Genomic DNA, 27,867 nt, shown 5'->3' with positions numbered 1-27,867 from the left:
GGATCCTCCCTTGGAGGGAGCTTTCAGGAGCCACAGCCCTAGGGGCTACAACCAAAACAAATGGAATCTGCAAGAAACCACAGGAGGAAACTGGGCAAGAGCAATTAGGAAGAGAAGAAACAGACCCCTCACCAGGTTCTCCACCGGCTCAAGCCAAGTCTTCCTGGCCAGCGACAGGAATAGTTTTGTTACCAATGCCCAGCAGTGGACAGGTTTGGGGCCCAGAGCACCTGGGGTCAGCTCTGGACTGTAAGTGTGGGAAGGTTCCCAATGATAAACGTTGCACGGGGACAATCTGAATGATGAGCAACACCGGCCAGCTTATGAGCTATTTCTTTTGTTTTAAGATCTTTTTTAAGATCTAACTTGCAAAACACCCAAATGTCTCTGGTTCCCACTCCTGGCCAGGGCCGGTCCGGCAAGTAGTGAGCCACTGGATCCATTACCTGTAGTGACTGGGGCCAGCGAGGCGACCTTATTCTCTCCTCCGAGCAGCAAGCACTACCGAGACCCCCTGGGCCCACCATCCCCAGCCCCACGGAGCAGGATGGCTTGAAGGCCGCCTGACAAAATTCCCACAGCCGTGAATAATGGCATTATTTGGAAGCCTTTTCAGCTACAGACCAGCTGTCTGAAAGTGAATACCTTTGACAGGTCTCCTTTCCAAGTTCACCCAGAGACCAGAGGCTTAGAGTCTCCCTCCCCCCAACCCCAAACATCTTGAACTGAACCGTATCTGTTGTATGGAAGCATTCCGTCTATCTTCCTTGAGGGAGATGAAGTCATGGCTTACAGAATTAGACGCCTAACAGCTAACAGGTGACGTGCGGAGGCTGCGCCAGGCTCGAAACACAAACCTTGCAAAGGCACGAGTCGGGGGGCTTCTCTGGAGCTGTTTGAAGCATCTCGGCTAACAAAAGAAAGATTGAAAATAACAACCAGAAATCAAAGGAAAGCAAATGTTCACGTAATCCCAAGGAGAAAACAGATACTTGCTACAAAGCCAACAACGTGACGAGCAAACTGTTTATTGTATTTCTTTCAATGCATCGGGCTTCCATCAGCAGTTCACGGAGTTCAGAACTGTTTTACACCGTTCTGGAAAGCCTTAACCCAATCAACCCCAATCGGAGAGTGACTGCTCAGAGTTTCCTGCATCCTAACTGTGCCGCACTTTCCTCCAGTTCCCCCGGGGGGCCCAGAATCCACTGGCCCACATCTCACCTTTTCAGGAGATGAGCAGCAGAGTCTGAAACCTGCCGAACTGTCAACCCGAGGCTCCGGGGCCTCACTCATGGGCCACAGCAGAGCTCTCCAGTCGGCCTGTCCTGGGCCTCAGAGGAACCAGGGATTCCAAAGAGAATCAGAAGGTAGCATTTGTGTGTGTGTGTGTGTGTGTGTGTGCAGGATACAAGGTATTTTGTAACAATAAGCCATTCTGTTGCTTTTCTGCAGATGTTCCGAGTCTGACACACACTTGTCCCTTGCTGTTAAGCCCACGTCACAGATCCCTAAGAACCCATGAGCATCTGGTCCAGTCTCCCACCTTCCCCACGTCTCGCAGTAAGACAGAAATGCGGCTTAATTTGGGAGTTTCTAAAGTAGGCTGTTTGTCTGATTTCAAAGTAAAAAGGAAGTAATTCTGCATTACACACATTAACAAAAAAGAGGATTCTTGACCAACACTACGTTCCTCTTACCCACCAACCCAGCCCAGGGCGCGAGTCCCTTCCCCTTCTGCAAAGCCTTCCCGTGTCTTCCCCTGAGTCTCCAGCACTTCTACATCAGCTTACCTCCTCGGTCTGTCTTCAGTTGGGGGTTGGGGGGTGGGGGGGCAGCCACCAAGGGCGCCGTGGCAGAGCCGGGGTCTGCTGTCAGACAGCCCGGGCGTGAATCCCAGCCTGCACTTCGCTGTAGACGTGCCAATACACACCTGAGGCGTGCTTTCCCTTTCTATGGAAGGGGGAGGATCATGAGTTTGCAAGTTACATGCTTACCACGGTTGGTAGGTGTCTGCTACTGTTTCGGAGGCTACAGCCACACACTTCATCTCTTACAAAGTACAGCAGGCTCGATTTCTAGGGGAAGAAAACTATCTTTTCCTCCGGTTCCTCTATCAAAATAATGGGCTGGCTAAGTGGATAGATGCTCTCACGTGTGTGAGAGCCAGGGGGCGGAGAAAAGCAGTACAGAAAACCTGGTGTTTCCTCCCCGACAGTTTACTCTTTGCTGTTACACTTAACAGTTTACATATGTTTGAAAAATGCACTTGAACCCGATTAACCTTGGGGCTGCCAGACTTACCTTGATAGAATGCAGCACCCGGGGCGGCCCCACAGGCGGTCTCTGCCTCGGGATGGGGTCTGGGGCTTTTGTCTGACCCCCACAGGGCGTGTGCCAGGGCAGGGGCAGAACTGAAGCCAGCTGCTGAGCCAGCGCGAGCCAAGGCCCAGGAAGGAAGGGGGAAGGACGCCGTGCCTGGGGCAGGCCCAGAGAAACCTGCTCTCACCCAGGGCCTGGCTGACAGCTGAGCAGGGCCCTCTGCCCTGCCACGCACTCCCTTTCGAGGACTGAGTTAATTCACAAGGAAATGGATAATATGTGTGTTTGTTTGGATATGGAAAATCACAGCCATTTGCTCTTAACTCATCGCGGGAAGGGATGAACATTCAGAGAGGTCTGCTGAAATGAAATGATTTGAAGAGTGTAATGTAAAGAGGAAACTCATTTAAAGAGCCCTGACACGGTGCCATTTCCCAGATGGACTTTTAAAGAGGAAAACAAGGAGGAAGGTGCATATGGCGGGCGGCTCTGTGTCCTGGGGCAGAGGCGACGCCCGTCCTCCACACTCACGTGAGATGGGGCGCCCTGGGGCCTCCTCTGAGTGGAATCGGGGACTCCATCAGAGGGAGACACTTTACCCTCTTTGGTGCTGTTTACCTTGTGTACAATTTAGCTTTTCAAAATGTAAGAAATGAAAACGCAGTGTAAACGAGAAGAGGCAACTATGGTATACGCCCTCATCTTCGAGACCCCGTATCACCCTCCTGCCCTGACATCTGTCCCCACCTGCCTAATCCTGCTTCTCACAAGAGTTCTGAGCATGTGGACTTTTTAGGTTCTTTCCATGACTGTTTTTAGAGCAGTAGGAGTGTGCCATAGCAGAGGAGACTCTGGCCCTGTGTGCTCAAATGGATTCCCGAGGCTGAGGGCCACGAGTCGGATGCAAGCTGTGTCACCCAGGATTCTACCCCCTTTCCTAGGTGGGGCTGGGGGGGGCGGGGAGAGATGAAGGGACATCGGGCAAAAGCTCCTGACCCTCCAGTCCACCCTCAGTGCCACTGAGCCATAAAATCTCCTCATGGCGGACCGGGCACTACCCTCCCCCCTCCAAGGACTCTGTGGCCCCTCTTTCCCCCAGAACCTCCCTTGTCCTGCTGCTGATAGCCAGCACCCCCAACACTGACCAGACTGCCCTTCTCTCTAGCCCAGCACATGTCACGCCAACGGCCACCAGCCCTCTTGTGCTCAAACCCATCTCCTTCCTGTCAGTGACTCCTTGTCCCTCCAGGCCCATCCCTGCAGGACCCCTGTCCCCTCTGCCCAGGCCAGACCCTAAGACCGTCTCCAGCCCTTGCACATCACCTGCAACTGCTCAGGGCCTGCCCCTCTCAGGAGGCTTTGCCTCCTCGGCCAAGCTGGGCTCCACTGAGGACCCGAGCCAGCCTTCCAGGACTGGGCACATACCATCCTCCTGCAATGTCCACTGGAGACACAGGAGATGCAAAGTGGACCTAGGATCCCTGAGCACCGCCCCCACCCTCCAGCTCTCCTGGTAACTGCTAAGGTCTGCGCTCCTGAGGAGAGCCTGCAGGGGGCGCGCTTCTCAAGATGGGTTACTATGCCAGTGGCCTTGCAGAGGTTACTTAGACTCCAAGCCCCAGTTTCCTTCTGGGGCTTAAAATAGGCAGTTTGAGGATTCCATGAGTTACCAAATGTAAAGCACATAGTAAGTGCTCACTAATAAGACAGATGTTTCATTACTTATACCGGTCTGCCTCTGCCTAGTACTCAAAGGACTGGCCCCCATGCCCCCAAAACTTACATAACCAGAGGCCACAATCTCCACCTGGAATAGGGACCGCCTGGGGTGGAGGTGGAAGGGCAGGGAAACCGATGCTGCTCAAGGTAAATGTCCTCATTTTCTGATGCTGACTTTCAGCAGTCAATCCCCAGATTTACAGAAGCAGCACATAAATGTTTACCAAAGACTACCTCAGTTACCAATTACCACAAGGAGCATCCATCAGGATAGCCATGGCAAGGGAAGCCTGCGATTAGCCTTTTCCAGAGGCCCTGGATTCCCACACAGCTCCCACCATCCTGCAGACAAGGCATGTAAGCTCTGGCAGAACAAGAGCCTCCTTATAATGCGGACGACATTTCTAAATGTCTTCTGTAAAGGCCACTCTACACACGTTTCCCTGTGTACACGGGAATGACAGCCATCCCGCCGGAGGACCCGTCAGCATCGGGCGCCACCACAGGCCTCTGAAGTACCAGGTAGCACATGCCTCTTGGCCACCAGACGGAAGGCACTTGCCTAAAAAGGAAGGTGGGATGTGAAGTGAAGGAGGAAAGACATCAAGGAAGGGGAGGTGGGAGCCAGGGTCAGAGCTGCAGGCGGGCTGAGCAGCCTGGCAAGTCCAAGGCGAGGCCGTGTTATCTTCTCGGCAACCAGCACGGGAGGGGGCGGTGGGGAGAGACGGGGAGATGGGGGGAGGCTGACTGTGGCTAATACCCTTTGGGTCTGACTTCTTGCTACGACATATTTATAGCTCTGAGGTGTGGCTTTTTGCTTTCACCATGTTTTATTCTGGGTTGACTAGACACAGATGCCTTCAGGCAGGCAAAGAAAGCAAGAGGACTAGAAATATGTTTTATTAGTTGATATCTTTCTGTTAAAATATCAGCAAGAGAGAAGGTATTTGTAGAATTCTCATCTATTCCTTCTCCTCTCAGTAGGTAAGTAGTTCTTTAAAACCATTCTTGCTGGTCATCCACAGACCGACCCTGGGGCACAGATCACACCCCTCCTGGGATGCTGCGATTTAAACCAGGTGGGCAGCTCCTGGCTTCCTCTGCTTTTCAAGGTATAGCTGACACATCCTCAGTGGCCTTGGTGACAGAGGTGAGAGCAGCCCTTGGTAAAGTTCCCACGCCTTCCTGTTTGCCGCCCACACGCGCCCTGCCGCTTGCCTTTCCTCGGGCAGGTCTGGCCATGCCCCGTGTCATTAGCATAAGCCCAATTCTGCTTCATTGAAAAATCCAGGGGTCTAGGTCAGCTCCCATCTCATCAATGTCCTGGCCGCATCTGACATTACCAACATTCCGTCCTCCTGAAATTCATCACCCTCTAACTAGTCTTCTGATCCTTCAGTGAAAAACTGTTTACGAAGCAGCTGCACAGCGTGAGCCCTCGTGCCGGTAGCTGAGTTCACGGTGATGAGGGAGAAGTGGGGAAGGCACGTTCCCAGCCCTGGGGTCGTGAATATGGCCTCCGATAGGTCTGACCCATCACAGGCACTCACTACAAATCTGTTGAAATGAACACTGATTCTTTCGACCCTCAGCGTGGCACCTTGCACCTGGCCAGAGCCTGGTAACTCTTTCACAAATAGGTCATTACAGATGGATCACTAAACGAGTAAACCAAGCCCTGAAGCATTCAGACCGTGATTGAGGATGGAAGTGCAGGCACGTTCTCCAAGGCACTGGCCTGGTTCCACGTATTAGCCAACGCTCAGGCTCCGTGGCAGGCAATGTGAACTATAAAGCAGTCATCCCAGGGGAAGGCAGCCCCCTGAGGGCCCAGGGTCCAGGCAGGCCTCCCCTCACAGTCTCAAGTCAGGTCTTAGGGTTGGCAGAGAGGGCTGGGGGTTCTGGGGAGATGTTCGGGGCAGATCAGCAACCCTCAGATTCTCTCAACTAAGATTCGGGCTCAAATATAAATGTCAGTCTCTGCATATCACATGTACCCATTATCCTGATTCATTATTTCTTGGCATTTCATTTTTAAGATTTATTTTGAAATGAAAAGAGAGAACAAAAATATCTTTAGAAAGATATAGAACATACATAAGAAACTAATAACACTGTCTCCTGGGAGGAGAACTGGGTAGGAAAAGGAGCAGGAAGGGAAATGCAAGTCTTACTGTACGTCCTGTGGGGAGATGTGGGTTTTGCCATTGGTATACATCACTTACTAAAGAAAATAATTAAAGACAATGAAAGACCCACAAGATATGAGAAACATAAAGTATGTAACTAGGCAGACCAATGAAACAGAAAATAAAGTCCAAAAATAGTCCTAAGTATATCTAGAAATTTCATGTATGGTAAAGGTAGCATCTCAGATCACCAGGAAAAAGATGGGATATTCAACTGATTGTGTTGAGATAACTGGGTAACCATCTAGAACAAAAGTAAGTCAATCCCTATCTCACACTATATATCAGAATTAATTTCAAATGGATCAAAGTAAAAATGTAAAAAATTTAAATTAAACCATAAAAATACTAAGCAAAAGCATGAGGGAATTCCTTTGTAATCTCGGAGAGAAGTAGACTTTCTGAATGATAATTCAAAATCTGGCAGAAATAGATGATAAAAGACTGCCATTATTAGGATTATTCAGATAAACTTGCTAATTATTCCATAATGTATATGGGTATCAAATCATCAGGTTGTACATTTTTAATATATACAATTATATGTGTCATTTATTCCTTAATAAAACTGAAAAAAAATTATTCAAATAAATATGTTATTATGTATAATATAGTTAAAGAAAATTTTGAAAATGAAGAGAAAACAAGAAGTTATAAAAAACAACCAAGCAGATTTTTAAAAAACCCAACAGGACTTCTAGGGAAATAAAAGTTTCAAAGCTGAAATAAAAAACTCATTGACTGGGGGCACCTGAGTGGCTCAGTCAGTTGAGTGTCCGACTCTTGATTTTGGCTCAGGTCATGATCTCAAGGTCGGGAGATCGAGCACTGAGTTGGGCTCCATGCTGGGTGTGGAGCCTGCTTAAGATTCTCTCTCTCTCTCTCTCCCTCTGCCCCTCCCTGCTGCAACTCAGGTGCATGTACAGCATTCTCTCTCAAAAAAAAAAAAAGAAAATCAGTGACTGAATTAAATAGCATATAAGATATAGCTGAAGAGAGAATTAGTAAATGGGGAGATAGTTCTAGAAGACAGAGCAGAAATTATTATCCACAAATAAGTTCTGCAAGACAGAAATGAAAACTATAAATGAGATGAACAGATATGGAAAAAAGAACGAGATGCTAACACATGTTTAATTTGTGTTTTATAAGGAGAAAGAGCCTAGAATAGAGACACTGAAGAATTAACAGCTAAAAACTTTATAGATGTGATAGAAGCATGTTCAGGGGTGCCTGGGTGGCTCAGTCAGTTGAGCATCTGCCTTTGGCTCAGGTCATGACTTCAGGGTCCTGGGATCGAGCCCTGCGTTGGGCTCCCTGCTCAGCGGGGAGCCTGCTTCTCCCTCTCCTTTTGCCTCTCCCCTGCTCTGCTCTCTCTCTCAAATAAATAAATAAAATCTTAAAAAAATAAAAATAAAAGCAGCATGTTCAAAACCACAGCCTGAGAAAATTTATCACCAAAAGACCTCACGAAATGAAATTCTAAATGATGTACTTCAGTCACAAGTAAAGTGATCCCAGATGGAAGGCCTGAGATGAAAGAGGCACACTTAGTTTGGGGCATACCTTTTTCCTTGCCTGAATCCAGAAACAAGTTTGGTCTTGCTGTGGGCTTTTCCACTGGCCCCAGCGAAAACAGAACCCTTGCTAGGGAATTTGCCTCTGCATCTGCAGACCCCAGTGGCAGAAATGAAAGTGGCATGTGACCCTTCACAGGGAAATCATGAAGCAACAGTGAGCCTCCCTGACCACTGGGCGTTCCCAGGCAATGCAGCGCCTTCAAGGAAACAGAGAGGACGGAACAACTGGACATCCACATGCAAAGAAGTGAATCTAGACACAGACCTCACATCCTTTGCAAAAATTAACTCAAAATGGATCACAGATCTAAATGTAAAACACTAAACTATAAAACTCCTAGAAGATAACACAGGAGAAAATCTGCATGACCTCGGGTTTGGTGACGAGGCTTTAGATACAATACCAAAGGAGCAAAACATGATACGCTAGACTTCATTACAATCGCAAACCTCAGCTCCGTGAAAGACACTGTTAAGAGAATAAGAAGACCAGTCATAGACTGGGAGAAAATGATTGCAAAAGAAAGCAATGAGGCCTTTCCCTTCTCTGAGCCCAGTGACATAGTCCACACCCCAGCCCCAAGAAAGCAGGGCAAGTGGAGCCACCGTTCCACAAAGTGGGCCCAGGTCACGCCGACGCTCTCGTGGACCCCCTCATGGGCTCTTCGGAAGGACTGGGTGGTGGACAGATAAGAACTCAGTGTTTGCGCCCCACGGCAGGTGCGCGCGCCCCCGCTGTGCAGCCGCCTCCACATCTGGGGTGGGGTCAGCAAAGCTCTGGGAATGCCACCCGTCCCCTTGGCGGTTTCCGGGCTCTCTCCTCCAGCCCTGAGGCCTGCGCCACCTGGGACTGCTCACTGGCTGGCCATCCAACACCATGTGATGAGGGAAAGGTCAAAGGAGTGTTGTGATAAACTGCTTCTTCAAGCACTCCTCAGACGTCTCCCCGCCCCAGAATCATCTATTCCCCTGGGAGGCAAAAGGAGGACTGCCCGTGAAGCATGGGGGGGAGCCCCTCCCCAATTACCCCACAATTTGCTTTGCAAGATGATGTGCAGTGATGATTTTCTGTGGCTGGCTATCAGTGAAGACCATCAATAGCCCATATTAATAAAAACAAACAATTGGGCTAAACTCTAACTCCCTTTCATGCACGTACACACAAAAGGCATCCAGTGCCAGCAGCTACTTCTGGGCGGTGGGATTATTAGTTTCTTACATTTTTAAACACAAATTGCTCATATAACCTGAAACAGGAATACCCATTTAAATAGTGTCTGCATGCACTGGGTATCTAGCACATTAGTTTCAACTTCAGTGTTTCCAACTTTTTTCTAGTTGCAGCCCTCTGGCTCATTAAAATCCCTAGTCCTCCCTTTCGTATGTGTGTGTGTGTGCACGCATGCGTCAGAATGTGTGTATGGTTTGTTTAGGAATATGAAGCTGGTAAAGGGCTCTGCAGACCAGTGAGCACTGTGGGGTGCTGAGAGCTCCAGGGCAGCATGAATGCCCAAGAAGGTGCTTGCAAGAGCTAGCTGGGTCCTGGCCTGAAGTGTTAGCCTAAGGTAGGGGTGGTGAGGCAAATAAGCCAGAGACTCAGGAGGAACTCAGGGGGCCTCGGAGCATCAAGGAGCCAACCTGACTGTCCTCCTCTTCCTGCCCTATTTTTAGCTGTATGAGTACAGGACACACTCAGGTGTCCTGGATAGGAAAATGGTAAAGAGGCCAGGGAAGTGACAGAGCCAGGTGCAGGTTCTGCCTACCCCAATCTGCCAAACTTGTTGGGTCCTTTCCCAGGCCAGAAACACTGAATGCGATGGGTGTTTGCTGAAACGAGTGTGTAACAGGGTGTGCTGCTGACGGGGAGGGCTCCCCTTCCCGCACTTAGAGGAGACGGGGAGGAGCCGGAGTGCAGCCCAACCCCTAACACCAAAGGGATATGCAACATCTGACCCAGTTATGGATCAGAAATCAAGCAAGCTGAAACTTGGGGAAAGGATGATCATTTCATCAGCCAAACCAGACAGCAAGGTATATTCTTAAGAGTCATCCCTTTTCCTTGAGCTTTTATTGTAAGACACAGTCAGGCGCAAGGGCCGGGCCCCATTTAGTCTGCAAAGTGGCCATAAGGTCACCCAGGGGACCCTGTTTTTTCCCCAGGTCAGGAGCTGGCCCTGTGAACTTTACCACAGCAGCTTCCCATTAGAGCATCTGGCGGGAGAAGGTGCCAGGTGCTGATTTGAAGAGGGGGAGGCTCTGGTCCCTGACAAGACCAGGAGAGGGATGACCAGGTGTGAAACATGGGCACTGGGAGGGGCAGGGCTTGGGAAAATGGAAGGAGTAGGGGATTAAGAATACAAAAATCCGGGGTGCCTGGGTGGCTCACTCAGTTAGGAGACTGACTCTTGGTTTCAGCTCAGGTCATGATCTCAGGGTCATGAGATCGAGCGCTGAGTCAGGCTCTGTGCTTATCGCAGAGTCCACTGGGACTCTCTCTCCCTCTCCCTCTGGCCCTCCTCCACCCTCCTGTTCTCTCTCCCTTTCTCTCCCTCCCCCGCTCTCTGAAAAGAAAAGAATACAAAAATCCAGAGGTCTTCATCATTTTGTAGATTAGATCCAAAGAAGACAGGAAAAAAAAAATTCTAGCCACAGCCTTATCTTGTGAGAGGTGGAAATGCAATCCTACAACACTGGGTTTTTAAATGGATCACAATTTAGGTACCCAAATCAGTGGCTATCTTGGGAGGGTCTATACTTATCACAAGGTATCAACATTCAGTCTTGAGAGCTTTCCATCCTCCCTAATGTTCAGAAACCCTCTGAGAGTGGATTGGATTTTTGCAAACAAGCATAAGTACTAGGAGGTTAAGTTGGTAGAATAAGGTTTGTGATCAGGCTATGGGATAGGGTTTCTGCACCAAAAAAAAGATGTCACTGCACATCTTTTTGGATTTGATGAACAGGGGCCAGGCCTGCTCTCTCCGGAGTTGGGCAAAATGGCTCAAAGGTGCTTCTTTTCCAGGAAGTCAGTTCTCTGGGCAGGGATTTTTGTCTGGCACCTGAGTGTCTGGCACAGGGCCTGGGGTCTGGTAGGCCGTCCCCGAGTTAATACCTGAGCAACTCAGCTTAGTAAAACACGTGGTAGGGGCTTCCCGAGACACCACAGCACCTAGCGAATGTTGACGCACCTTCTGTGCGTCGGCCCCTCAGAGCCAAGCTTTGCATCTCAATGGCACAAAAACCAAAGCCTGCTCTTGGCGGAAGCTTCTGGTTCTGCTTCTTCACGTAGCCTGCCTCACAGTGCTGTTTGTCATGGGTGTAAGCCGTACCAGGGTCCCCTACACTGCACTGTGCAAGGTGTTTTAAGGTGTTCCTTAAAGGACTTTCGTGATAAAAGTTTGGGAACCACTATTGATCACAGTTCCTTCCCGTGGGGATTCACAGTGACACCAACATGTTCAAGAGTCCCACAGTAAACACAGCTACTTCTTGGTGGTTCCCAAACTAAAACAAATTCCTTCCCTGAGAAACTCATCTGAGGTTATTCACGTATCCATCTCAAAAGAGAGGATGTGAATCTAGCCGTCTCCCTATCTCAGCCACCGAGCTGTGTTTTTTGGTGGAATACCTCCTAAATTTCATCATACACTTAGGTTCTGCTAAACACAGAACAATGCTGACCCACAGTGCCTTGACCATGACTTAAGACCAACAAATCAGGGATGCCTGGGTGGCTCGGTTGCTTAAACACCCGACTCTTGATTTCGGCTCAGGTCACGATCTCGGCTCAGGTCATGATCTCAGGGTCCTGAGATCGAGCCCCATGTGAGGCTCCGTGCTCAGTATGGAGTCCACTTGCGATTCTTTCTTCCACCCTCTCCCTCCCCTTCTGCTCCTCACCCCCACCTTGTGCTCTCTCTCTCTCTCTCTAAAATAAATAAATAAATGAAATCTAAAAAAAAAGAGACCAACAAATCACAAGGGTGCTTGCTCTCTGCTCTTCCGCACACTTTTCAGTTACCACCCCTCCTCCCAACTGTAGGACTCAAGCACCTTTAACTTCCCCCTTTGTCTGCCCTATTCCTTTATTGGTCTCTGGGCTGGTATGTCCCCAACATGAATGGACATTTCACTGGGGCAAAAGCCATACCATATGTTGCTCATCTCATGTCTCACATCTATGCCCTGCCTGGGCGCAGGGGACAGATTCCAACCTGACTCAAGTCAAGTTCCCTTTTCCCTTAAATGTTATCATTTAGATGTCAGGGAAGGGACAAGTACCACAGTACCATGGGGGCGAAGATGATGGCTGGGCAGGGGCTGCCCTGACTGCCTCAGTTTCCATGCGGTAACACTTCCACCTACCATGTGTCGCGGGGTTGGTATGAATGCTGGCTAAATGCTTTGGGTGCAGTCAATCCTCCTGGTGCAGAATGGAGCAAGGCCCAGCTGGTCCTGGCCACTGAGAGGACGCGTGGACAGCATCACATTCCCTGGGAAGAGCTCCAGAGAGAGGCCAGCTGGGAGGCAGAGCCAGGCGCAGGCAGATTTGGGGAAGGAGCTGTCTGGTGGCCAGGCCCAAGCTTGTTCCAGATGTTGTCTTTTCCTCTTAAGTATGGCAGGTGATTGGGCTCTGGACCCAAGAGGAGAAACAGAGGCCAAATTCACATTTCAGAGCAAGATGCAAGGCTACAACCTCCTCCCCACATCTACTCTAGCCTGGAGCAGGCCGTAAGGAGGAGAACCCTGTGGTCCCTCACCCCTGAAAACATGCTCTGCATGGTGGGGGTGGGGAGGAGGGGTGTCACTGGGCTCTGATGGCCTCTGGCCTGAAGGGCCCCTGTTGACTCAGACACTCTTAATGCTGGTGCGGCCTCAGCTCTGGCATGCTCAGCTCCTGGCTAACTGAAACATCCTTCAAGAAGCTGTCCATGCATGTGCCAGGTGCTCAGGATAGAAGGGGCCACCAACAACAGACAGAAGAGTTTGGTAACAGGACACCTTGGTGCTGAGGCTGGTACAGGCTTTAGGAGGAGGAATTAAGTGCCGCTTGAAACAAACGAGGGAGAGGAGGAGCTGAAGCCGCCGAGGCATTCTCCAGGTGCCGGCGAGGCTCGGTGGGCTCTGGGCCGCTGAAGGATGACATGCACGAGTGGGCAGTGACCGCCCCCGTCACCACTCCCAAGGAAAGTAACCTCAGCCGCCAGAAGAGGGCTACTAGGGACTTCCTCCTCTCTCTGCCTTAACCCCACTGCTAAGGGTTAGATTGAGGCACTTACACTGTGTGCATGTGGGATGAGCCCTTGCCCTGCGTCCCCTCACTGCAGCGTCTATAACCCTGCGGGACAGTCACTACTAGCCCCATTGTACAGGTAATCAAACCACAGCCCAGAAATGTGAGTGACTGGCCCAAGGCCACAATTATGAAATTGTGGACACCTAGGTCCACATCTTCACCACCCAGCTCTACTGCGTCTCCGTGACAGCCACTGAATATCATGGCATCCCATCTGGTCCCTAGGGCTGGCCACCGAGGAAATGTCAGCTCCCTGCTCTGCAGCCACCTAGCCCCAGCAGGACCCTGGTAGCTCAGCTGTCCCATTAGCAACCTCCTCCAGGCCCCTCATCTCTCCGCTGGGGCCTGCTGAAGGCAGAGGCCTGGCCCAGCCACGTCGAAGGGCATCAGGCGGCACACCTCCATCACCGGGCCTGCAGCTCTGTGCACCACCTGTAAGAGTCTGAACACAGTCCCTCTACGGGGCCGTTCGGGTGACAGCAAGACAAGCGGGGGCCTTTGGGTCACAAGCCTCCTCGGCCTAACACAAACCTACAGCACCGCCTGCTTCTTGCCTGTCCCTGTCCCTGGACAGAAAGCTCCCTGGGGGGAGGAAAGGTCTTGCTCGGGCTTCTAGCCCAGGACCAGATACATGTTCAGTGAGGACCTGCTGAACGGCTGGGACTTGGCTCACACGCCTCACGCTTCAGCACCATGTCTGCGCCACATCCTTGTCGAGGCCCTGAGCTGCTCGAGGGCTGGCGCCTGGGCTTCTCCCTTGTTGCCCATCTTCCCCGAGCTCTGGGGTAAGGCTGGCACCCAGCCGGCTCCTGGAGCGCAGGTGTGTGGCTGGCACAGCCCCACTGACAGCTCTCACGGGGCTGACGGGCCCCACCTCCTTCGCCAGGCCGCGGCCGAGAGCTCCTCCTCACAGAAGCCTTCCTGAGCCAGGTCCTTTCCAGGAGCCCCGGCGTCCGGGCCACTGCTTTGGCCGGCTCATGCTCTCCATGGCGTCCGTCACGGGCAGTAACCATCTGGGTTGGTTGGCTCTTTCTCCCAGCCTAGCCCACGAGCGGCACAGAACAGAGACCATTTCTGCTGCAATCTCGCCCACGTTCTCGTACAGAGCCTAGCATGGTGCCTGGTACACGGCAGGTGCTCAACAGTTTGTGGAACGAATGAGAAAGTGTCTTCAGGGAAGCAAAATCAAAGAGCAGAGCAGAAAGAGGGGCTGTCCACCTTTCCTTCTCACTCGTGGAACAAAACCAAAGTTCTGAGTGGGCAAACACTCAGAACTTCCAAATAGTCACATGCTGTCACATCCCAGCCCAAGGTGCATAGGGCTGGTCGGTCAGTATGGGCTCACAGCGCTGTTCTGAGGGGTGGGATGGAGCAGTGTTTTCACTGGATATGGCCCCCGAGCCCAGCTACCACCCCATCTGGCAACAGGGCACAGGTGACCACGACAGTGACTGAGCACAGCACTCATGTCTCAGGATGTCTCCCGAAGTGTCCGTCAGGTGGGCCGGGCACCACGGTGGGGGCAGGCACAGGGCAATGGGCAAGCCAATGACAGCACTGCATGCCCACGGACAAAACGGCTCGGATTCGGCCAACTACAGCTCTGCTGGAAGAACTTGGTAGAACGGAAAAATATATATTATTCTTAATACACAGGGGTTAACATGGCTGACAGCTGAGCAAAAACTTGCCTTGAGCTACCGGCCGGCACTGGTGACGAGTGCCCCGACCACCCCCACGCCCCTCCGTGACCACTCCCATACACCCAGGAGAGCTGGGGAGAGGCACAATGGGCGTGGGTGCAAACAGAGTCCAAGTCCATGAGCATGGGCCCGCTGACCTCAAACTCATGAGCACTGTGCTCAGCTCCAGAGCCAGCCAGGCACAGACGAGGAAAACGTCCAGCTTTTCTGTGTGCCACACACAGTAACTGCCTCAGATATGTTGGAGCGATGGTATCCCCTCACCCCCACCCCACACCCTGCAAACTAAAAAACAGAAACTTGATGGAAGAAATGAAACTGATGTGGTACTTGACCTAATGGTAGTGGACATCCCAGTGACAAGGACATCAGGGCATTCGGGAACCAGGAATCACAGCCTGACTGGGTATGCCCAGCACATCCGCTTCCCCATCATGCTCAAAGAAAGCCCTTTGGGTGTCACAGCAGCCTGGAGTTGGTGGAGCATGGGCTGTTGTCAACATTTGAGTTGTAAGGATATTGGGGCCCAGAGAGGTTAAGCGAATCACTCTAGGTCACACAGCATGTAAACTGGCAAGCCAGAATGAAGCAATGTCCTCCGCTTCCTATCTAGTAACTTCTCCCAACTGCCAATGTTCTACATGGCTTTCCTGGGTGTGTCATAAGCTCTGGGCCTCTGGTTCCTCATCTGTAGAAGGAGAAGAATCATGCCTAGTTCATGCTACACCTCTAAGAGTCTCTGACAAGCAGGGGGTTAAATGTCCCAGAAGTGGAAATGCCTCCCAACTATAACCCACTGATGACTTCTCGTGCCTAGGTGCTTTCAAAAGAATACAACAACTTCATGTCCCTCATGACAGTGTTCTTTATGGAGGAACCCTTGGTCTTGCCTCACTGAGAGACAGGAGAGCAAGAAGTGATCCAGCTCTCCTGCTGCCTATTACCACTTCAGAAGAGGCACCTTGTCTTGCTGAGTCTCCCTGTCTGGCTGCAAGAATGGAGGGGGCCCTTCCTGCCACATACCCTGAGGTGCATGGAGCACTAAGAGGTAAAAGCGTTACAACAGCCCAGAAGGATCTGGGTCCCTTCTCTACTCCCTACCAGCCATATGCCACCCCAGGCAAGTTCTCCTATGCTTTTAGGCTGGTTTTCTCGTCACTACAAATGGGGGTGACATCCCTGCCCAGATGGGTTCCCACAGTGGCCATGGAGCCACCAGTGAGACCAGTAAGGTTATTTTCACGAAAAGGACCACCCTCCCACCCCGAGAGAGAGAGCTGATTTCGAGATTGGGGCTAGGGAAATTCAGGGTGAGACTAGAACACCTCGTTGTGGGGGAAAGCAAGAAAATGTGTAAGAATGGAAGAGGCCATCACAAAGGACAGCAGAACCGGCTTAAAGGTCAAACGTGAGATAATGTGAACAGAGTACTGAATAATGACGTCATAGTGTATAACCCATTAAATTAAAGAAGTCCATGAAGTAACATTTCGAGTACAAAAAACAGAAAGAGGGAAAGGGCAGACGGAAAGTAAGTTCTTTACAGAAAAGTGCCAACTAATACAGGCAGAAGAGATGACAGAAGTAGAAAAATCACTCTTTTGTAACCACTATAGTAGTAACAGATTCGGGTAGGATCATCCAGGAATGCCAAAGCCACTGGGTGAAGGCTGTGCAGAAATCCAGCAGACACCACCTCAACCATATGACCCAAGTGAATCACCAGTGGCAGGACAAACCCACATCACGTGCCTCCTGGCATGATACTAGACAAGGACGCAACGGCGCTTAGGCAATCCCCCTGCCAAAACGTTTAACCCAAATCCAAGCATAGGACCAACCCAGACTGCAGGACATTCCACAACACAACTGGATGCACTCTTCAAAAATGTCCATATCATGGAAGAGTTTTTAAAAATTAAAAAAAAAAAAAAACAACCAAAAACTAACCAGAGGAATTGTTTTAACTTAAATAAGACTAAAGAAATCTGGCAACTAAAGGAAATGCAGGATCCTGAAATGGATGCTGGATCAGGAAAGAAAACCAAAAAAACTATAAAGACCAATACTGGGAGATTAAAGAAATTTCTAAATGGACTATATAACAGCCAAAAATAAATGTATAAACGTGCACACCTATGCACACGCACATACACACCCAGGTTGGGGGAGAAAAAGCCAATGGGGCAGAATGTCAACAACCGGGGCACCTGGGTAAAAATGTTCGTTGTACTACTCCTGTCACTTCTCTGCAGGTTTTGAAAAGTTTCAAAATAAAAGAAACCACACAGATCAGATCAGTCCCTGGAAAGTGTCCGAACCGCCACGAAGTGAGTCCAGTGGTGTCCTTGGGGGACTCGGACCTACTCACCTGTCAGGTACTCCAGGACGGCGGCCATGTACACGGGCGCCCCCACTCCAATCCTGTACTTGGGGTGGCCCTTCTTGATGTAGCGCAGCATCCGCCCCACGGGGAAGATGACTCCCGCCTTGGCGGACCGGGAGGTTTTGGTGGACTTCTTCTTCCCACCCCGGCTTGACATGGCGGTGGCCCTGGAGGTGAATCAGTAAGCACACTGTGGAGGCAAGAGGCACAGACGTCAGGATCCTGGGACGGGGTCCCCCCGCTTCCCCGCACTCTCTGGCCCCTAGAAGAAATGCCACCGCCTGCAGCCACTGAGTCCTCCGAGCCCAGCTGATGCACTCCGCTGGAGCGCTTCGGCCCCTAAAAAGAGAACAGCGATGCTCTTCACGTTTTATACCATAACATCAATTTTAGCGGCCACCTGCACTTAAACGTTACTCTGACAATGAGTGCTCTTAAGTGCCTTGCCTTTATGCCACATGATGTAAAAGAAAATGGGATTTCTTGACTACGTCCTATACACTTGTTTAACAATTGCATTTTCATACCCTTGAGACCAGGGCGGATATATGGGCTGAAGCCTTCATGAAAGAAAACTATGTCCCCTGCCCCCAGGATGATGTAAAGCCTGATACCTAGGCCCTCTGATGAAAGCAGCGTCTCTACCTCACGATCCTTTCTCTGTTGGGGGGCAAGAACAGCTCACAGGAGTTCAGCAGATAGCTGGGCCGCAATCACAGGCCCTCAGAACACTTCCAGTCCACTAGCTGGGCCTGTCCTTAGAGAAGACAGAGAAGTGCTCGTCTTTCCCTGCTCTTCCTCCCCATCCCCATCCAAAATGCCACTCAAGTCCAGAGGATGCTCCATCTCCATCAACTCTTGGAAGGCCTCTCCTGTCCACCCCAACTGTGACTGAATCCAGGTCATCATTAACCAAATGATCTCAAACATCTCCTGAGGAGGTCTCCCCACCATGGGCCCTACTCTCCAATCCACCTGGCCTCCGAGGGTAGTACATACAAGTCTGAATACTCAACTGCCCTGGTCTGAAAGTTTTCCCTGGCTGCCACAGTTCCCAAGAAAAATCAACACCCGTGGCCTGTCATGCAATGCCTCAGAAATCTAGGCCTGGCACATCCATCCAGCTTCACCCCATACCTCCGGTGGTCCAAACTCGGACACAGGGGGAGTCACACACAGCTCCTGCAAATGGCCTCCCCTGCAGGGGCTGGGCCCTTCAGCCAGGACCACCACGATCCCTCACACTTGTGTTCTGCCCTCTGCCAACCCTTCCCTGAGTGCTCAGATACAGCTACTCCATCCTCTGGGCCCCCTTGCACTTCATGCCACAATGATGTGCACATGCCCCCGTCTCTCCCATCAGAGTGCAGGCTCTCAGAGGGCCGCCCCTGGCTGTACTCCTGGCAGGGCACCACTAAGGTCTACATGTGTGCTAAAAGCATTCAAGGTCTCAAATGTTTGCTGAGAACATTCAAGTTCTCATTCATGCATTCACTTCAGGAGCTAGGCTGGGGAACGGGGACAGCAGGGCACAAGGCAAATGGGATCCCTGTTCTCCCAGAGCTGGTGAGGAAGAGAGAGAAGAAATAACCCTACAGTCATTTAAATGATCATCATGAAAAGCAGTGAGGGCGCTAGGAGAGGGGTTGTGAAGAGGCTGAGGCCTATCCTTGGGCACCATGCAAGCATTTCCTGGCGGACATCTATGCTCAACCACTAAACCAAATGGGCAGGACTGCCATTTACTGGTACACTGAGGTCAGGCTGTGTGGTGTGTGGGCCACTCCAGCTCCAACAGGCCATGCCTCTATGCCAGCAGGGGCCACAGAGTTAGGAGTCCTTGTTACTCTGACGCCCAACCCTGTATTTGGAACACACCGTGGTCCGTACCTAACATCAGTGCGACCCCTAAGATCTTCTCAGTTGTCTGCCTGACACAGATGGCCAGAACAGCAGACAGCAGAATTCTTGGGCACTCTAACAGAATTAAGGTGGCTCTGGACAGATGTTGGGGGGTGGGGGTGGGGTAGCTACAGACAATTATGATGAGAACCTTCTATTTCTCATCAAGGGGCACCAAGTCTGAATTGATCACTGAGTGCTAAAGAGAGCCCCAGAAGGGCCTGAGTTTCTCTGGAACAATTAAATGGCTCCATTTCTTGCTGTGATGAGCTCCATTTTGAAAGGTTCCCTGCAAACAGGTGTCCATGCTGACTCTGAGCAGGAAATGGTACCTGCACACATGTGTGCTTGTGTGTGTCTGCAGGGAAAGCAGTCAGTGGGCTTCCCAGCAGTCTTTTGCTTGGCTACAAACGTGTTTCACAGACCAACCCCACGCCTCTGGACTAGGAGTTTGCAGATCTGAACATTTCCCCTCCTTTAGCAGGAGAGGCCTACGGTCAGTGATGATTAGTCAGCTGAGCCCCATTCTTACCAGAGTGCAGGCGTCAGCTCCCATCCCCAGGCAGAGCTGTCTGGGTATGTCTGGGGCTGCCTCTGTGGGATTCGGGCAATGTCCTGCCCCAGAGACGAGCCATCAGCATGCAGGGACCTAATGGTCCCTAGAAATGCTCATTCCTTAAAAGTGACGCTCCTGGTGCTTCCCTTCCACTCCAGCCGTTCCGTGGATAGGCCGCGGACTCCCAGGTGCTCACCTGGCTGTGCAGCCCCAGAGATCTGTTCTGCCTGCCTGTGGCAAGGACCCACTTGAAAGTCCCACGGGCACCTGGAACTCCCTCCTCTGGGTTTCTCAGCCCCAGCAGTGACAACCTCATGCACCAAGCCAGCAAGCAGCAGTCAACCTGGGCCCTACTTCTCTGCCCCCCTTCACAGTGCCCCGCCATTAGCCAAGCTCTGTTGAACCCACTTCGTAACTTCTCGGGCCTCTTCCCTTCTCTGCGGCCTCCCTGGCTTGGTTCAGCTCTCTCTCCTTCTTACCTACCATGCTCAGCTCCACTGAGGCCAGAGGATGTGTGCCCCCTTGCGGGTTCCCCATCACCCTGAGCCAGCCACAAACAGCATCCTCCAGCGGCTTCCACAGCACTGCTTCCTGCCACCCCTGCCCTGGGCCCAGGCTCCAGGCCGCCCCTGACTTCCTGCCCTGCGATGCAGGGTCCAGAATGTCTCTCCTGCCTCTGACACCCTTTGTCCTCTTGCCAGCCCACTGAGCTATCTCTTTCAATCCCTGTCCTCCGGCCTGACCACGGACTGGCGTCACTCGCTGCTCCATGTTCTCAAAGCCCGCATTCTGGCACGTCTCCGTGCATCTGCCTCCCCAGCCTGACTGCACTGCAAGCTACCTGAGGCCAGGCTGTGGTCAGCTCATCCCTAAGTCCCTGGGTCCCAGGCAGGACCTTCAATGTCATGGATCCTCAGGTGCCATTCTGCTGAGAGAACATCTTCACACCTAATTTTCAGCCAGGCTCCTGATAACGCGGCCCCACGTCTTCATATCCCCCCTACGCCAGGGCTGGTCCTGCAACTCCTGTTCCTCACCCCTCCCATGTTCTTCCCACACTTCTAACTATAGGTCCCCAAGCTGCAGTCACAGCTTGGAAAGACTTCTGACGGAGCCATGCAGCCTCCTGACATCCAGTGATGTGTGCTGACTTTAAAAATATCTTTAGGAAAATCACCTTGTAGCTGGGTAGTCTCCAGATAAACCCGTGAATGTGCCAGGTCCATCCCGCTCTTCAGAGGTCTATGGAGACAAGGGCGGCCAGGGCCAGGCACCCACATTGGGGGAGAGCGGCTGTGGTGGACGTGGCTATTGAGCACTGACTCAAATTCCAAAGTCAGCCTGGCCTCATTCAGGCTGTGGCTCTGCCACTTAGGCCTGTGTGTCCTTGGGCGTGTGACATAATGTTACCCTCGGAGCTTACTTTACCGTCAAGCAGTGATGAAGACAGAATGGACCCCAGACAGTTGGTGGGAGAACTGAGCGAAAACATGCATATGCAGGGCCTGACAAGCACTCACTGAGTGAGTGCTCAGGAAAGTCAATAAAAATAACAACAATGTGTATAATTTGAAAAGAGGCCACCTCCTTGAAAACTGATGTTGGTTATTTTCACTGGCAAGGACAGCACTAGCTGCTATAACAAACAAGCCCCTATAGCTTATTTCTCCCTCGTGAAAGTCCAAAGTGGGTCTCCACGATTGGCAGGTGCTGCTCCACATGATTCATGGACCTGGACCCCTCCCATCCTTCAATGCACAATTCCCAGTGTTACCGCAGAAGGGAAAAGGCCATGGTGGATAACACATGGAGGTCTTCAAGGGCCAGGCCTAGAAGGGGGGCACACCAGTACTGACCATGACCATGATTCATTGACTAGAACTTGGTCATATGGCCACAACTAATTGCAAGAGAGGTTGAGAAATGTCCTTTAGCTATTTGGTCAGAGGAAAAAACAGCCAGTTTCTGTCACATAACAAACCAAGTTGAAAGCTGACCATGAAGCCAGGGTGTGAGCAACCAGCCAAAGCCTACTGGGCCCTGTCTGACCCATGTCCTGTATCCAGCCTCTTCTGAGATGGATGGTCCTCCATCACAGAAAAAGTGGCTTCTAACACACTCGGCTTCTCTTCAATGCACTGACATTGCTCAGAAGAGGATCAGCTATACTATCTTGTCAAACTGACAAAACTGTGTCCTTCCCTCCTTCCTGGACTAATCATCCAGGAGGGCACCCCATTCAAGAAACCAGAAGCCCTCACCCCTGGAGAGGGCCCCACATGCTTTGAAGACAGCGACACGGCTTTAGGCAACCTTGGCATCCATTCATCAGGGCACATTAGCTTAGCTGGTTTTTTTGACTGTTACCAGGCCAGGAAATGAAGATTCTGTGGTGGGTCCTGAAGGGATCTCTGTGGTCTTTACCTCTGCAACTCCTCCGACTATAAATTAATCACAATAGACATGAACCTTGCTTGCAGAAACCCAAAGCTTACCCAGAGTCACACACTGTTGGAGAAGGGCTGTATGGAGAAGTGAGCCAGGCTTGAGTGAAAGGCAAGTCTCTGACCACAGGCCTCCCAACAACTGAGATGGGACCAGGGCATGTGACCTGTCCTCATGGTACAGGACTAGTAAAAAGGCTGGCTGTGAGGATCCCGTGAATAAGACGGACATGAGAGTGACAAGCCCTCTACTATCAGGAAGGGCAACAGAGGTAAGAGGGGCAAAGGGCTATCCTACCTACTACCACACTGTTCCACTCCTCCCCAACAGGGTACCCTAACAGGCTCCTCACTGCATTACAAACCGCCTTCATTCCTACCTTCACTCTTTAGCACATGCCACGATCTCAGTCTAGAACACCCTCTCTAGCCTTCTGTCTGGGGCGATCCTACCTAGCGGTCTGGTGATGCAGACCTATCACGTGGCTCCCTCCTCTGTGTTCCTGCTGCGGCTGTGCCTTGTGCCCCCCAGTCACAGTCTAGTTTGGGGCAGCCCTATGCCCAGACTCCAGCCTTGCATGCAAGGTCCCACAGCCCCTCTCTCCCTATTTCCAGCAACAAGGTATCCACCAGGCCAAACTGCTCCTGTTTCCTCAGTGGACATTCCTGCTGTGGCCCCTGAGCTCAGCTACAAATCCCCTATAATATTCCTTAGCCTGCCACCATTCTTTAATATGTTCAATTACTTTTCTCAATCTTATATAAAGGGTTCTGTAGGGGCCCCTGGGTGGCTCAGTCAGTTATGCGTCTGCCTTTGGCTCAGGTATTAATCTCAGGATCCTGGGATGGAGCCCCAAGAGTCAGCCTCCCTGCTCAGCGGGGACCCTGCTTCTCCCTCTCCCGCTGCCTCTCTACTCCACTCGTGCTCTCTCTCTCTTTCAAATAAGTAAATAAATAAAATCTCCATAAGTAAATAAAAATAAAGTGCTCCGCAGATGCAGTTTCCAGGCCTTACTTCTAACCTGATTGCTACTCTAGATCCAACTTATATAAATATTCTGAAGCCAACCTCCTCAACCTTAGCAGTTGCTATATTGTATCATCACTGCCAATTTCCTTGTCTGTAGTGATGGGATGCATCAGTCGGCTCTGCTCACCAGTGTTCCTCCAGGACCCCATCACCCTGCCTGTTACCTGGTAGGCTCTCAAATGCTGGCTGGATGGTGACTGATTAGTGTGCATTTACAGCGGATGGGGTTCTCTTGACAAAGATGAGGGCAGCATTTCCAAAGGCCAAAGGCCACAGGACTCAGAGATGTGGCAAGTGGGACACCAGTCAGGGACCTTCAGTGAGACCATTTGTGGATACATACCTGGCCAATCCCTGTGGGAACTCAGAGCCTCGAAATTCAGGGAGCTTGTGGAACCACCTTACGGATTCCCAGGAAGGGAATACCACAACTGCCCCGACAGCTAAGGTAGGAGCCACGAAGAGGCCTTCCCACTCCCTGATAATTCTATGGCTCCAGCCGCCTCTTTTGCCACGAGACTAGCTCAGTAAAAGACGAAAGAGACCAGACGGAAATACTTACCTCCCTCACATCTGCAAGTGACTGACCTCTGCTAAGGCTACAGCATAGAAAACCCTTAATCAGGGCACTTACAAAACCACTGGAACCGGCGATTGTGAAGTCTTTTATTATCTAAGCAGTGAATTCGTGCATATCGATCCCGAATGAAATATTGACCAGAACTGCTGGGGAGCTGCTAGTCAGACGGCCCTATCTCCAGCACCCGAGGATGGGGGAATCTGAGCGATCTGTGGTTTAAGTCACTGTTGCCGGGAGAGGACCGCACCACCCACTCCCTGCAGCTGGATAAATGCCCACATGTCCACATGCATTTGCCACCTTCCCATCAACTCCAATCATGACAGCAAACCTGAGACACTTAATTCTGAAGCACAGGACACTAATCCTGTTTACAGCATTCTCTTCCATTTACTCCTATCATACCAGATGATTAACGGTGTCACTGCTATCAAGTCTCCAGAGGCATGAGGATCTAATACACAACTATCGCTCACAGAGCTGAGGTTCAGAAACAGCCCTCTGATTGGCTGAGAAGAGAGACTCGTTCTGGTACTCTAGCCAATCAGGAAAAACATCTCTCTCCATTCATAAAACACTACATCATCAAGTGAGCGGATGATTAAAGAACTTAGTCTACCCTCAATGAACCAAGGGAGTACAAACAAGGAGAGAAGGACAAATTGAGATAATAAATAAATCCTAAACTGCAAATTTTGTTCCAGCATACGTATCTTCCTCGTGTGTTAGGTTTTTAGTGGTGGGGAAAAAACAGAAGCCAAACACAAGTGTTATTCAGGAAAGAGTTTACAGGAGGCTGGTCTGGGATTACAATTTCACCTCTGTAAAAGCCCCAAGCTCGGGAGCTGCACTGAAGGACTCAGCACTACATTTCAATAGCAAGACACTATCTTCCTACTTCAAGAGGAAGCTTTTCTTCACACCTCCTCTCTCTTTGAAAGGTTGTGCCAAACTCTAAGATGGCCATTTCAATGGAAGGCTGTTAAAGGAAAAGTTTAAATGTGAGCTTCAATAGAGGAGGACCCTGGTTGTTTTGGCTTGGCATCTAGAAGCCATTCAGTATTTGTTGAATAGATGAAGTATTCCCAGTAAGGATAAAGAACATCTGGCCATGTCTCTCTCCTGCTCAGAGCCTTCAATGGCCACTTCTAGCTTCACCTGACTCCCTCCAGGATTCAGCCATCCTGAGCCTCTGGTGGTTCCCCCATCTGACCTCTATTCTCACTGTTCTAAGACGCAATACGTGGGGTTCCCCAGGCCTCAAACGCTTGTCCGCTTCTGCCCTCCTTTGCCCAGCCAACTCCTACTTGGCCTTTCTGTACCCAGGCCGGGCTTGCTCCTGCTTATGTCACTGTTCTGGGGGCTACCATGGGAGCTCCTGTGGCCTTCTGCACCAACCTTGCAACAGCCACTTGCCTGTCTACTCTTTGCATCACTTTCCCAAGGATGAGGACTGGGCATTTCTTGATCATGCTTGATCCAAGCAAACAAGCTATACAACTCTTTGGAACCCACTTGGGCTCACTCGCAAGAGCTGGGGTGGCCCCCAATGTACTTCTAAAACTGTAGAACGTGGGGAGGACCCATAGGATAGGTGTGGGCCCCTCTCACCCCTGCTCCTTCCCAGCATATGTGCCAGGAACGGAGCTCTGAAAAACCTAACACAAATCCAAAGGCACAATCCAACAAAAAGTAGAAGCTGCTGTAATTCTGATCAATAGCATATATAGGTTCTTGTTGTGTTTTGCCAGCTTGGGGTTTGCACTTTGGTTTATTTCAATAAATCACCTTTAAACGACCAGAGGCAGCATTAGCTCTGAAGGTATTAGAGGCAGGTCCCAGAATACATGTACTCGAAGCCTCTCTATGGGAAAGGGATAAGGGGTCTCGGAGTTCTGCTGTCACCGGGGCCAGAAGAAATGGCAGACGGAGACGTACCACTCCCTGCGCCTGGCCACTTTGGTACAGACCACGCCAGTGACTTACGGCTGTGTGTTATGGTGTCACAAGTGATGTTCCAGACCACTCCTCATTCTAAAGGCCCTACCTCAAATAATTTTCACTTAAACTCTTCCTTCCTTCTTAAAGCCTTCATCTAGTGATCAGCATTAACAATGGTGACAGGCTATAAAACAAAATAACAGAATGAAGAGATTTCCCGCTCTCTTCCTAAAACTAGAGGGGGGAAGAATTTAAAGACTCGAGGGTATTTTGGTTTTGGGGGGGCGTTTTAAGAAAAAAATAAGGTTTTAAAGCAACTTTATCCCCACTGGAGACTGGGATGACACTGCCCAACTTTAGTCAGTTGTGTACAAGGGGTATAAATTCCAGTTGCAGGCATGAGGTGGCCATTTCAGAGCCAATAGCTCCTCTGAAGGCAACTGGTACACTAAAGGTGGCCTGCAGTAGGTGGATTCCACCTAACTTACAACTAGAGTCTCCCACTCAAACCTAAAGCTGTTTGAAATTCCCCTAGTCCGCGGGGCAGGAAGCCTGGGACAAAGTACTTTGCCCCCTCTTTAACGGTAAAACCTCAAACCACAAAGGTGGAAGAAAAAGAGAAGCTAACAAGAATGCCCCTCTAATTGTCTATTTTTATATGCTGTTTATTGGATCATTAAAATCTTACAAGGATTTCATGGTAATTGTAATTGCTGAATTCAAAGTTTGTCTTAGCTGTCCGTACAGACGTTTCTCGCTTTCAAACTCAGCAATATTTTCCCTAACATCTGGTCTAAAAGAACCTCCCAATCTACTGACCAGATCCGAGTGACCCGCGGTCCCCGCAGGAGTGGAGGCGGGGCGCGCCACCCCGCACACCTGTTGTCAGGTGACACCACCAGCGGCGTCCAGCGCACTCACCTCCCCACTCCACCCCACCCCCCGCGAGTCCTTCCCTCCCGGCCTTCTCCACCCTGGGAGCCTACAGCCTTCCGGAGTTACCTTTTTTTAAAAAAAAACTCCCAGCCACAAAGCAAACAAAAGGCTGATCAGAAGATGAACGAGGGCAACGGGGGGTTCCCGCGTCCCCTCTCCAGCCAGTCCCTGGACAACCCCCGCCCCGGCCCTGCCTGGCTCCAATCCCACGAGTATCCCCCAGCGGCCAGCCCTCCCCTCTCCGCAGAGACCGAGCCAGACGCCTACACCACCGCCACCTGGCTCTCGGGCCCGACTTATTGTGCGGGGGCCGGCAACTCGCGGGCCGGCGGGGGCCTCACCAAGTACAACTCCGCGCACCGCAGCTCCCGGGCGCCCAGGCCCAGGAGGGCCGGCCAGCGCCGCGGGGCCTCCCCGGGGCCTCCGGCTCAGCCCGCCCGCCCGCCCCGGGAAGGGTCGCCGGGGGAGGGGCCAGCACTGTCGCCTTCCCACAAAAGCGCCCAGGCGCGGGCCGGGGGACGCGGTTTGGAGAGAAGTTGGCTTCCGGGTTTGCTGTTTGAACAAAACCAAAGAGAATCCCGCGCGGCCGGGCAGGGCCTGGGAGGGCGCCGTGCGCGCGCGAGGCCTCGCGTGGGCCACGCGGAGCGCGGCGACCCGAGTCCGGCCGAGCGCCGCCCGTGCGCGCCAGGCCCGGCGGCTCCCGGGCCCCCGCGGTCGGGAGAGCGCGGCGACCGGACCGGGCAGCAGGGGACCGTGCGCGCGGCGAGGGGGCCCGCGCGGCACTTACGGGGCGGCTCGGCGGCGGCGGCGGCAGCAGCTAGGTGTCCGGCCCGTGCCCTCTCGGCCGCTCGCGCCTTTTCTCTCCGCGCTCGTCGCTGGCCCGCCCGCCCGCCTCCTCGCTTCCCGCCCGCGCGCCGCGCGCTCGCCCCCTCCGCCCGGCTCCGCTGCCGAGTGAACTGGAACCAGTCGCCGCGGCCCCGGGATTCCCACAATGCACCGCGCGCCGCTCGTCACATCCCATGCCGTCCCCGCGCGTCCGGCCACCCCTCCCGCGCCACCCGGGCGCCCCGGCCTTGACCCCAGCCCCGCGGCTGCGCGCGCCGCGGCCTCCGCGCTCCGCCGTCCGGACGTCGGTCGGTCTGTCCGCCGGCCGCCCCGAAGCCCTGCCCGCGGGCACCCCGCCTCGAGGCTGGACGCCAGACGCAGGGTCGGGCCCGAGCCCGGGCGCGCCCTGAGCCCAGCGCTCGGAAGGGGTCTGGTCCCGCGCAGAGGCGCTTCTCCGG

At 51.9% G+C, this 27,867-nt stretch overlaps 1 protein-coding gene across 2 annotated transcripts in view; it reads right to left on the bottom strand.

The window, feature by feature from the left end:
- Positions 1-27,531, bottom strand: part of MACROH2A1 (macroH2A.1 histone) — a 57,138-nt gene extending 29,607 nt beyond the window's left edge. For both annotated transcript variants that reach the window (XM_078067493.1, XM_078067494.1), the window contains exons 1-2: positions 27,372-27,531; positions 17,181-17,385 (exon numbers count right to left, since the gene is read on the bottom strand). In XM_078067493.1, coding sequence (XP_077923619.1) covers positions 17,181-17,352 — 172 coding nt within the window. In that variant the 5' untranslated portion in view covers positions 17,353-17,385; positions 27,372-27,531. The remainder of the gene's footprint in view (positions 1-17,180; positions 17,386-27,371) is intronic.
- Between the last annotated feature and the right edge of the window lie 336 nt (positions 27,532-27,867).

This window comes from Halichoerus grypus, chromosome 2, assembly GCF_964656455.1.
Source record: "Halichoerus grypus chromosome 2, mHalGry1.hap1.1, whole genome shotgun sequence".
NCBI lineage: Eukaryota > Metazoa > Chordata > Mammalia > Carnivora > Phocidae > Halichoerus > Halichoerus grypus.
The sequence above is the reverse complement of the archived record's forward strand: the minus strand, read 5'-3'. Positions and strand labels throughout refer to the sequence as shown.